At 37.0% G+C, this 13,084-nt stretch overlaps 1 protein-coding gene across 2 annotated transcripts in view; it reads right to left on the reverse strand.

The window, feature by feature from the left end:
• PTAC3 (plastid transcriptionally active 3) overlaps positions 1–13,084 on the reverse strand; it is a 285,319-nt gene that overhangs the window by 51,500 nt on the left and 220,735 nt on the right. For both annotated transcript variants that reach the window (XM_089808584.1, XM_089808583.1), the window contains exon 8: positions 6,478–6,646. In XM_089808584.1, the coding sequence (XP_089664710.1) occupies positions 6,478–6,646 (169 nt within the window). The remainder of the gene's footprint in view (positions 1–6,477; positions 6,647–13,084) is intronic.

The following is a 13,084-nucleotide window of genomic DNA, read 5'->3' on the forward strand; positions in this document are numbered from 1 at the left end:
GGAGGTTCAATCTGATCAACATGCTCTACATAGACTAGGTTTTGGTATTTCTTCTACCAAGCCCTTGGTGATTGGTCATTTCATGATAAATTTTGTACACAAAGAAAAGGCCATGGAAGCAAAACTTCAGTTCGTTACATAGAAGAAGGTCAAAGCCAGATTTGATTTTGATTACAGAGAGATGAATTCGAAAATCAAGAGAGCATTTACTCATGTCCATCATATAGAAGATATTTGGATTGACATGCGAACAGAGTTGGATATAAAGAAAATGGACTACTGCAAGTTGACTTTGTAGCAGATTATTGATCTTAATATGCTTGAGATCCCAACTCCAAATTGAAGATGATGGTAATATTCTTGATCCTAAATATCATCAAGCTGGTTTTGATAAACAATGCCCTTTCCCTATTCAATGGCAACAAAAGGAAGGTACTTCTATCCTTGATAGATGCCAATCCATTTTGGCAAACACGAACAAGTGGTTGATAATCAAAGGTCTTAAAAGGGTCAATCCAAAGTTAGGTTTGGATTGTGGAAGTTTTGGTCCTTCTGGAAGGAAGTCGTAATTAGAAATTGATAGTAAAGATGGAGCATCTTCTTCTGATATAAAGAAATCCCATAAATTCAAATTAAAAGGTGGAAAGGGATTTAAATTATCTCAGACACCTAAACAACTTTAAGAGTCAAAAGGAGAATCAAATGAAGAACTTGATGAAGAAGATGAGGAGAACAAAAGAGAAGTCATGATCATATCTCCTCCAAGACTTGCACAAACTCAGGAACCATCTACGTAGGAAGCATCTTTTTTGGGTACGATAGATGATGATGTGGATTCATTTTCCACTATTTTGACACCTCCCATCCCAACCTCAAAAGTCAATACATTGGCTCTTCCTATATCTTCAGCTCCTCCTCCCATTCTATCAGTTGGACAATGTGAACATTTAGGGAATGTATTTGAGGATTTTCCAACTCTTATAGGAAAGTCATGTTCCTCAACTTGATACATCCCTAACTGATGTTGAGTTATTCATGACTGGATCCTCCTATCATGCACCAATGAATTCAGCTATGCAAACTAAATCCTGTTTGGTCACAATGGAGACACAATCAGGATCAATGCCAATGGTCTCCACTGTACCTACTTCCATAGATGAAAATTTCAGTTTGCCTACATGGTTGAGCAAGATCACAATGAAGAGAACAAAGGTTGTCGTACCCCTAGATGACCTTTCTATTGAGAAAACTAAGTCCAAATATTTGAAAGATAAGATTGTTTCAAGGATCTTGGTTGATTCTGATAAGACCAAGTTTGTGAAAATTGTTGAGCCATTAGTGAACAAGCCAGTTGAAGAACTTACTCATTCTAATTACAAATTCACCAAGCTAGAAATTGGAAAGCAGTCATGATTGGGTTGCTTACAAGGCTCAGGATGCACTGCTAATGTATCAAAGAGCAATCATGAATTATGGGATAAGAAAAACCAACTCAAGCAGGAGGTTGCTCGCTTAAATGAGGTTATTCAACAACAATCCTCACAACATGCAGTTGTTGTATCTCAGACACCTAAGGAGAGAAGGATAGTAGAAGCTGCAAAGTCTTGGATGGGAGAAATCATTTCTGAAGGAGTACAAGCCATTACAGATATGACTAGAGTTCTTGGACGTATCAAAAATGTTGAAGAAATGATACATGATTTTACTGCATCTTTGGCTCAGGAGGCTAATACTTTGAAAAAAATTCTAAATGATTGGGATGAGATCGCCAAATCTGATCTAGATGCCATGGTTACGTGTGACGTTCTTCCATCTTCTGAAATGTTCTACATATGTCATGAACTCATGGGTTACACGGAAGATATACTGAGAAAGCTTGTAACAAAGTTGCAAGCCAATTTAGAAGATCGCCAAGCGATAGAAGTTGGAATCACGTGTGACTTAGAACAAATGCGATGCCAAATTCTTGATGAACATGGTAGTTTGGTTGCAATTGAAGGGATAACTTCAATATATACAATCAAGATCAATGATGATTTAGATTTTGAAGATTTTGGTTCTCATACAATGAATAGGTTTACTTTGTATAAATCTTTAGCAAAGCACTTGCAAGATTCTTTGCTAACAAATTCCAAGATTGTGAAATCAGCATATGCCGATGTAAGAATGGAAGCCATATAAAAGACAATCGAGATTTCTAATCTTCCTATAGTGCGAGATGTCATCATCAAATTCAAGGCACTAAAGAATAATCTTTAAGATTGTTATTTTGCTTTTATGTTTGTAGATCAAAGAGGATGTATTGCATGAAATTGTGTAGTTACATGTAATACGAGTTGCATGTGTAATGACATTTAATCCCATAATTTCTCATTTAGTTAGACTCTGTCAAAGTTGGTTGAGTTGCTCCCACTTTTTCCTCCATCTTTTTCTCAACTCCTTTACCTATACAAAGGAGTGTTCTCTTATTGTAAAAACTATCCATTATTGTATGAAAGAGAGCTCTGGAGAAATTTTTCAAGCATAACTTTGATTGTGTAGCACCTTTTTGAAATAAAGTGAATACAAACAATCAATTGAGGCTTAACTTTGATTGAGTGAGATTGTTATTTGTGCAAGTTAGAAGCTGATCATAATTTGCATTTGTTGTTTTTGATTCACATGTTTTTCATTCTTGATAATTGAGTTTTAAAAGAGCTAGAAAGCAACCGGATCCAAAGCTTTGACTGGGAGTGATTGTCGAGATATATAGACTAGAAGCTCTGTCTGTAGCTTATATCTCTTTCTTGATTCACAAAATAATTAGGATATATTTACATTTGGAAGATTTTGTGCCCCAATAGTAAAACTTATTCATATAGAATTACGACCGGACTTAGAGCCAAATCGGTACACTTTCAACTAGCCTTTGAGTTGGTGTTGGTTCATCAGTATCACTGTTTCCAACTTCTAGATAGAAGTGTAGTTAGAGATTTTACCTTACCCATTACTCGCTCCACGGGTAAGTAGATTCTTTCCTGAAAGTTAAGAGGAAAGAATATTGGTAACACCCCTTCACAAAATCTCTCAACTTCTTTCTTACCTGGAGTTAATCCAAGGAATGGTGAAAAGGGGGAGCCTTCCCTTTAGGGTGGGAGAGACTCTGTCTCACAGACTGTGGCTGGTCTTCATATTTTGCTACTGGATTTTAACCAAAACTGTCGGTTGCAAAATATCCACCCAACAGCTCTCTTTTTTAGAATGTATCATGCAATGAATCTTATTTGCTTTTGATCATTGCAGAGGATTTTGAAATTTGAGAATTGGGTTGCAAATTATTGCTGAGGTATATAATTTTCCATTGCGTCTCTAGTGTTTTCTAGTGTATCTGAGAAGTGGTTTATGCTGAAGGGAATTGCTTGTCTGTTTGGAAAGAATTGTTGTTGCAACCAATCAATCACACGTGCAATCTGATCTGAGGAAATAGTGTACATTGTTGAAGGGCTGCGAAATCGATTAGTAGCAGCATTGGAGCTTATTTCAATGCCTATGATTTATTCTTTGCACATTGAGAGACTGCCGATACCGGATAAGGCTGTGATGTGATACATGTAGGGTTGTTTTTGACTGAAGAAAGGCTGTGGGTGAATTCTAAAGGGCCTATTGTTACCTATTCAAGGCCAGCAATCAGTTTTCCAAGTTCTGCGATCTGCTACAAGTGCCTACTATTTAATTCCAAAGTCTGCACTTTAATTGCAGTTGGGAATGCTTTTAGAGGCCCTAGGTCTACAAAGGAAAGCTTCGAAATATAATCTTTCAGGTCAGCATTTGGTAGAGAAGAGATCTGGTTAATTTCTAGAGGGCTGCAATCAATTGGCTAGCTGTAAAAGCGAAGGCAAGTTTTTCTTTTTGCATCATTCCAGATTCCTTATTGAATTCATGTAATTTCAAGTTTTCATTTGCATAATTTAATTGTAAATTGGGCTTTGGTAGCAATAGTTCATGTTAGCATTTGTTTTCAGCATTTTTGTTGAATCATTCATATTTCAATAAAACAACAAAACATACATACATTCAAAAATAGTCAACATACTAGCAATGAGTGTTGAGGGTCTTTACATCTTCGGGGGAGAGATGATCAGTGATGTTATGGAGCAGTTGTCCACACTCTCCTCGACTAGGACTTCTATATGAACTCGTATCTAGTGTACATTGTTGCTTCCCTGGGTTCATTCTCAGGCATATCTACCAGTTTGGGAGTATTTTGATCAGCTCACTTTGGAAGAGTACAAGACACCTTCTTTGGGCATTATATTTCTTTATTCAACACGGAGCTGCCAAAAAAGTGGGTGTCTAATGAAGCATGGGAAAAAATGAACGAATCTGGTTGCCTGTTCCTCCAATTTCCTAACTTTACCTACATGAGAATTGTTTATTTCAGAGACAAGCGATACATTTTTCATGGTCTCTTATCAACAAGATCATTCTCATGGAGTTAGCAACGCAGCTGATGGCAGTACAATCATACCAATTTTCTTTAGATAGGGCAGGCATTAAAGCATCCTTTAAGATTGGCAGCTATTCACTAGACACGGTGTCAAAGGCCAAGAACATTGAGTTTGAACTACGAAGGATCACTTTGAAGAAGTTCATGGTGCGTGCTTGCTTTGACTAGCAAGGAATGAATGATAAAATTAGAAAATCCTACACTCATGTTCATCATCTTTTTGGGTTGATTTGCGCACGAAGATTGACATCTGCCAAATAGATTATAGTCAATTAACCATTAAGAAAATTGTAGACTTCAAGCTTGCAGTAATCTCTGTTGAGGTTGAAGATGATGATCAAGTACCAGACGCAAAGTACACTGAGAATCACCTCGATAGGCTTCCTATCCCATCTCTGTCTAATTCATCCAAGGAAAGCATCTCTATTTGAGACCGTTTTTAAGCCTATTCTTGCCACCACAAATATTTGGCTAAAGCAAAGAAGGTTGAAGAGCATAAAGGTGAAGTGTGGAAATGATTTTGATCCCAATGGTCATATTGGTCTAAGGGTTTAAATGAGAGGTAAACAGAAGGGTAGCATAGAGTCTTCAACAAAAATCATTCCAAAGCTCACTGTCAAGGGTGACAAAGGCAAGGGACGTGTGCTTGAGGTGAAATCTGCTAAACCTCATAAGATTCGCATTGTTTTTAGCAATGATGAGCTTCCTCCTCTGCCGAGAAAGTGCTCTCTGAGAAGAGCTCTTCTTCAAGAAGTCTTGGTTGCAACCACCCATCCTGATTCTGCGCCAGCCTCGAATGAGTAAACGGATTCACCCTTACATGCTTTTATGGATTCAGCCTCCACTATTGCTGAGAGGAGAGATTTATCTCCCTACACCATTGCCTAAAGTTACCATTTTGTAAGTTGTAGACTTAGTACCACACAAAAATTTAGCTAACAGTGTCTCTTTTGAAATACTTGCAAGCCTATTCTTCTCATGTGAACATCTTCCACTAACCGTGAGTTCTCTACTACTTCATAAGGACATAGGAATTGTTGGGAGCCTCGGTGAATATGTAATAGTCTCATGCAGGCATATCATCTTCATTTTTGGGATTTACATTGGATTCCAACATATTACACAGTGACTCTGTTTTCTGGATGGTTAGAAGTTAGAACTGTTCCAGATTCTCTATGCAATATCTTGCATCATTGCTGCAAATAAGGTCAGGGAACAATAAATTATCAGATTTTGATCAGACATAAAATTATTGCAGCAATGGTCAAAGTTTATCTGTTCTTGATTTATCTTATTTTGTTAAAAGATTTTTTTTGTCCGTTATGCATCCATTCCTAACTTTAAAGGATAGATAATATTCCAGCTGATTTGTAAACTAAAAACAATTCTTTACATCTGCAAGCATACTGTTTTGTAATTTGGCTGCAAAAAGAAATTAACATTGAAGAGTGAGAATGTTGAGATAAATTCCACTGGTGATTTTTCAAAATAATCCAAAGTTAGCTTAGGACTCAATAACATAGATTTAGAGGCAACAATCTACAACACAACGGTAGGTTGTGAACCTCTCATCTTGACGGTCTTGGGGTCAAGTCTACTCCAACTTAATAAATAATAATAATTTTGATCTCAGTTTCAGCCCATTATGGATTTAAAAAAAACATAGCTTTAGACTTTATCTACAGTATATTTCAGTTTCAAGTTTCCATTAAGCAAAAACATTCCAAAAAAAAACTTATTTTCTAAGAATTCTATGAGGGACATGACATAAAGATTTATCAAAAAAATTAGGAAGATATATATTGACAAGATGGAAGCTTAAAAATAAAATTACAGGATTAATTGAATGTTATTCTCTTATGTATGGAGCGTTGATAAAATTCTCCATTTTATATATGAAATCGAATAAAAATAAGGCATGTATATTTTATGTCTATCATAATCATTTAGTGACTATCAGTTCTGAATTGAGAACATCAAGAGGTACTAACCTGGCTATGTGGTCCACTTCAAAGCCTATTTCAGCTTCTTCTTCAAGAGGTTCAATCCAAGAGCTTGCCAAAGTACGACCTTTTCCATTTACAATCATGGCTCTTGGTGCAATGGATTGATTGTCACTTGCCATTGCTTCCAAAGCTTCAAGTAGTTCAACAGCTCTTCCTGGTTCCAGAAGCACAATGATAGTTAACTTCATGATATAAATGAGCTTACTGCTTAGTAAAGCTCTCTGGGAAACCATGTTCAATCCACACAGGCATCATTCACTTTCAACTTTTTAAACTCCTTTTTAAACTAAACTGCAATTGGCATCAAATCTGGTGTATTATCTTTGACTTGCCGGATGATGATTCTTTACCATAATACTCATGCTGCCACCACAATTAATCACTTTTTAAGAAGCAATTTACTCTGCATTTACATGCTCTAGTCAACTACTACTGTTGGTGAGTGATCCAACCGTTATTGATAACTATGCATATGATGGTTGTTTGGCTCCATATACATTAGATCTTCAGGCCATAATTTTCTCTATATCTCTATGTATGCTACAATTAGGACACAAATCAGGTGACTGGAGTTGTTCTGTTTTAGGTACATATAATAAAGGTGGAAACAAGGACACAAAATCTCAAATATGAAAATACGATGGAGACTCATAAAGATTGCTCAAATATTATTCACAAAAAGCAATGTAGTACTAAAAGAATACACCTGAGTATGCATCCATCAAAAAGTTTGAAAATCAGAAGTGGCACCCTGGTGTCCTAGAGAGCCCCAGCGCACCCAATTAAGCAAGTTTAGCAAAACACATCAAAATGCCCATTCGGATCTAAAGTCTGCACTTGCATTCTATTTGAAAAAGTTTTGAAGCTACAAAAAACTTGGCCATCAATGCAAGGGCGTGTGCTTGACATCATAAGTTTGTTTAAACATTTAGAAGTGGGTCATTAAAGTTCAAGCATGCATGCAGGGTGAGAATTGCCCGGTTTTCAAAAAAAAAAGCTCAAAACATAGTAAGAGCATAGAAACAATTGTCGCAGACTTCTCAGCAAAAAGTTGTTTTATTGTGAGAAGTTTCAGCTCATGAGAAACAACTTTTTCTCACTGAATTTCTCACAGAGAAATTGCAAAAAACTCACAGATTTTTTGACAACTTCTCAGCGACAAATTAGCGAGTCCACACAAAGTTCTCAGCCATGGCTGTATAATACAATTAGACATAAAAAAAGAAGTAAAATTGGCCTTTTATGATTTCTATTTTACTGTTCAAGCTACAAAAAACCCTTCCAAGATTTTCTCACTATATTTGCAAGGATTTTGGCTGATTTGGAGTGGATTTTGAAGTGAAATTGGATTCTTCGGTAACTTTTTCATATTTCTGTTTCTCTTTTTAAATCATTTATCTCCTTTTTGTTGCATCAAGGTTTACAAATACTCAACAATAGCGTTTCCTAAGAGCTCTAAATTGTTTTGAGTATAATGACAGCATTGTTTTCTAATTTTTTCACTGTTTTCTCAAAAAATATTGACATTATCCTAAAAAATTCAAACCCTAACACTCTTCCTTGTTTTTATTCATGTTTTAATTGTCTAAAATTATTCAAACTAATCTAGTTTGTTTGATAAAAATTTAATTCAAATATTAATTTGTAATTTTGTGGTTTCTATTTATATATGTAGGTTAAAGTTTAATTGATAATGGCAAAAACAGAGATTCTTCTAAAACTAGGTTAGCTTCAAGTTCTACTAGTGCCGAAGTAGACACATGCCCATCTGGTTACGTAGACACACATCCTAAAGAGGCTAGAGAAGAGAAGATGCCCATCTAGACATAAAGGACCAAAATACAATACCATAATTTGCAAGTTTGAAGAAGTAATTTATGTTGGTATATACCGCTTGAAATGCCACCTTGCAGGCATCACAAAGCATGATGTGAGGGTTTGTGAGGGGACTACAAAAGAAATAAAAAAAGAAATAAATGTCTTGATTGCTGCCAAGAAGAGAAAAAATGCAAAGGAAAAGGGCAAAACTAGCCATGAGATCATGCATAGCTGACTCTCAAGGTTTTACAATCAATCTTGAAGAAGAGTGAGCAGCACTTCAGCGCATAGTGAGCTCTCTATGTTACCCACATATCTGCAATCCACCAATCTTTCAGCCACCACTTCTAATACTTTTAGCAAAGCACAACCATCGATGTCGCAGCCGCAATCTATAGATAGATATTTTGTGCAACAAAACACATCTGGAGCATGACCATCATTGGAGAGAACTAGGTGAAATAGGCAGGTGCATCAGCAAGTAGATAGTATTTGTGTTGATTTCTTGTACTTCAAAATGCCTTACATGTGGTGGAAAATCCATATTGGCTTAATTTGGTTACTATAATGACTATGGTAGGAAAAGCTATGAGGCACCTTTTAATGCTGACTTGAGTAGGAGGTTAGTTTACTTATTTTAATTTTAAAAAAGTTTAAACCTGTTACTTTAAGTTTTGAATCGTAATAACTTATACCAAGTTTAAATTTTTAGATTGTAGACTAGATTTTTTACCTTTTTTGGAGTAATTACTATTTTTTGTTGAGTTTACTTTTTTTTTTAATCAAACTTGTGTACTTATCGTTAATTTACTAACAAATGTAGTTGCTAGGGTAAAAGAAGTTGGGGAGGAACAAAGAATAGAATGGAAACAATTTGGCTGCATAGTTATTTCCAATGGGTAGAATGATGGCCAAAACTGCAACATCATTAATTTTTTGATTTCTTGCAAGGATGATATGGTGTCTTGACACACATGGATGCCTACAACGAGGTGAAGATTTTTGAAGCGTTGGCTCTAATGTTAGAGCAATTTGTAATGGAGGTGGGAATTGCTAATGTGGTGCAAACCATAACTGATAATGCAGCAGCATATGTGGTAGCTAGCAAGATCCTCCTGGGAAAATATTGTAACCATTTTTGGACAAATTGTGCAGCACATGTCTGTCCCCATCTTTTGGAGGACATAGGAAAACTAGAAAAGGTGACACTACTTGTAGCAGATGCAAGGAAGAAAAAAAAATGCATCAACAATCACCCTTGGGTTATTCTCTGGATTAGATAACACTCAAGAAAAAGACATGATAGACCGGGTGTCAAAAGGTTTGCAACAATTTTCTTATAATTGCAAAGTATTCTTCCTTCTTTGATGGTTTTAAATTAAATGTTTGTAAGTCAAGCATTCCTAGACTCGTGTTATTTGAAGAACCTTGATCGAATGAGTATTGCGTCACTGTCTTCGACAACCAATTTACTTCAAAAGCTGTAAAAATTGTAAAGGTAACTTGAACCCTTGAACTTTTAATTTTTTAGTATTCATGTTTTTCATTATTAATTTGTAACATCAATGATTAGTTTTTTGTACTTTTCAATTGTAGGTGTTAGAACCGTTGGTTAGAGTTCTTCACTTTGTAGAAAGGGATCAAACCCCAATCAGATATCCTTATGAGGCCATGGATAGGACCAAGGATTCTATTAAAAACTCCTGCACGAGTGATAGCTTCAAATTCGACACCATATGGGTAATTATTGATAGGATGTGGAAACAATTAACACCACCACACCATTCATGCAACAACATACTTTCTCAACCCTTGATTTCACCTCTTGTCATCCTACTTAGATCCCAATTGATGAGTCAAGTGTAGCCTCACAAATGGATGCAAACGATGATATCTAAAGTTGAAGTAAGAGAATGCTACAGGGAACCTCCCTTTTTGGTTGATGATTGCTTTAGATGTTGTTTAGGATTAGTTACGAGTCTTTGTGTTAGTTTAATAAGATCCAATGGTCTTTTGGATCCAAACTTGTCCTAATTTGTTTGTAAGGGCAAAAGTTGCTCATATGGTCAAAATGTTGTCAAATGTTGTCAAGTGGGTCAAAAGTTGCTAAGATTGAGCAACTAGGGTACATGGTCTCTTATAGGCTCCTAAGGGTCCTAACTAAGGCCCTAGGATAGATCTAGGAGCACCCGCTTGCCTAAAACACCCAAAAAGAAAGAAATATTAAAAGTTGCTCAAGCAACTTTTGCAACTTTTGCAAGAAAGTTGCAAATGAAGAAATGGGCAGTTATAACCACCCATGTTCGGGTATTTAAGCATGCGATGAAGGTTTTGGGAAGTTAGAATGAATTTCAATCGCAAACCACACATGTGAGCATACTATACAGACATTTTTTTAGTGTTCCCTTGCATTTACTGTGTTTCTGCACTCTTGTACGGCTATGTACATATTAAACTGCATGATCTGACTTCATGGCAATGTAGAGTTTTGTTTTAGCTTTCTTTTACATATTCAATTTTGATTCCAAGTTGTGAGGTTAAAGAGTTATAATATGTTTTAGGTAATTGGACTGTAATTTCCATTTACAGAGTTACAGGAACTAAAATGGCCCTAACTTGATCATCCACAGTTGAAAATGCATGAAACCTTGTGGAATGATAGGTTAGGACATGAACATAGTGATTTTGTTTTCATTTTTGTTTTTGCAATTGATCTCCTAATTTTGGAGTGATGCCTTTGGCTGACTGCTTGGAGTAGGTGAGCCAGGACAATGAGAAGATGTGTTTGAAGAGCACACCCATGAACTGATATTACCAATTCAATCACATGGACGGAAGCCCTAGAATGTCCCCTTGAAGGAACAAGTGGCTGCAGGAGTTGATATGAAACTTGAAGACTTCTAGGAAGCATTTTGTTGAGACTGGTCCAGAGGCCTAAAAGATAACCTAGAAACTAGGGCCTGAGAGCAAATAGGGTTGTCGGTGACTTGAAGCTCTATAAATTGGGATTCTTGAAGTGCTAAGTGATAGCTTTCAGAATCATATGGTCTTCCATAGGGTTGTGTAGAAGAATTTGCAGCATTTGACCAAAACAGTGAAAACTAAGTGATTACTAACATGACTGGAAGGGTTTCAAAGGTCTAGGGAGGATATGGAAGGTAAGAAATACACTAGGACCTAAGGAGTGTGTTGGAAAGATCCTAAGTAGGGGTTTGGAGTTCTAGGGGAAGGAATAAGGTAAGCAAGGACTAGTAGGACTAGTTCCTAAACAAGTTGGTTTTGTTCTTGCACAAACCCAACTATGCCTAGGAGGCAAGTTGAAATAAGGGTCTTCAAGGCCAAGGCTGGTGGAGAAGACATAGAAGGGTAGAACCATTGGATAGCTCAAAGGCCTAAACTCTAACTGGGAGAAGATAAGCACTAGAACCCTAGACCCTATGCATCAGAGTGGTATCAGGGCCTGAACTATGTTCAAATTTAGTGTATGCCTGAAGAGGAGGAGAGCCAACAGGTTAATAGTATGCCACCCAAGGCAATGAGCAAGGGTACCATAGTGGACTTGCTCCAAGAACTATTGGCAAAGGCCAGTTTGGCATAATCAAAGAGCAAGAGGAAAGTCACTAAATGTGGAGATGAAAGTGAGGAAGAAGATGAAAGCCAGTCAAGAGAGACATCTAACCAGGGCAAAGGAGTGGAGTTGGAAAAGGACTAGAAAGTGTTCTTGGATGCCTTCAAGTATATCAATAAAGATAGTATGGAACACATCCCTTACTATAGTGACAGTTTGAATGAAGAAGAGTTGTTAGTTTGGCTAGAGGCCATAGAGAATCAATTTGATTATAAAGAAGTGTCAGAGGAGAAGAGAGTTAGCTATGTCAAGGCTAGGCTCAAAGGATTAGCATCAGTTTGGTGGAATATGATGCAAGATGATAGAGTAACAGCTGGGAAGAAGAAAATAGTTTCTTGGGTTAGGATGAAAATCATGTTGAGGGCACAATTCTTGCCCACTGATTATGAGATAAAATGTATCAGAAATTGCAAAACCTAAGACAAAGGGAGCTGAGAGAAAGTGCTTACACTAAGGAATTCAACAAGTTGAATCTATGGGCAAGGAGACAAGAGGAGGAAGTAGAAAGGGTAGCAAGGTATATCAATGGATAGAGGCAAGGAATCCAAGATGGGATCAGTATGAGGGCCACTGAGAGCATGCACAAATGCTTTCAATTAGCATTGAGAGCACATGAGAAGGCTAGAAGGAGACATGATTCCCAACAAAGAGGAAGAGGACAAAGCCCAAGTAGGCCAGAAGAAGCTCAGTCTATAGATAACAATGGAGGCAATCAAAGTAAAGGTACATTTCAGAGGGGAGGATACAGAGGAAGCGGACCTCCTAGAGGTAGGTTTCAGTCATAAGGCAGGGGTAATTTTGTCTTCACTAGTAGATGTTACAACTGTAACCAAGCGAACCATACCATGGGTAGGTGTCCAGAAAAAGGTTCCACCCCATCCATGGGAGAAAGGATTCTGTTAGTACAAGAAGAGAACACCGAAAGTGTCACTTCACCAATCTCCAAGGCAGGGCTAGAATTGGATGGAGAAAATCTTATATTGAGGACATTATTGAAAGTTCCTAGTGTTGCAGAGCCACCCCAAAGGAAGAGCTTGTTCAAAACTACTTGTAGGTCACATGGGAAGATCTCTAGGGTGATAGTGGATTTTGGTTCCACAGAGAACATAGTGTCAACAGAGATGGTGGACAAACTGAAGCTTAGAA

The sequence above is a fragment of the Cupressus sempervirens genome, chromosome 11 (assembly GCF_028749045.1).
Source record: "Cupressus sempervirens isolate cs-2001-9-10 chromosome 11, ASM2874904v1, whole genome shotgun sequence".
Taxonomy (NCBI): domain Eukaryota; kingdom Viridiplantae; phylum Streptophyta; class Pinopsida; order Cupressales; family Cupressaceae; genus Cupressus; species Cupressus sempervirens.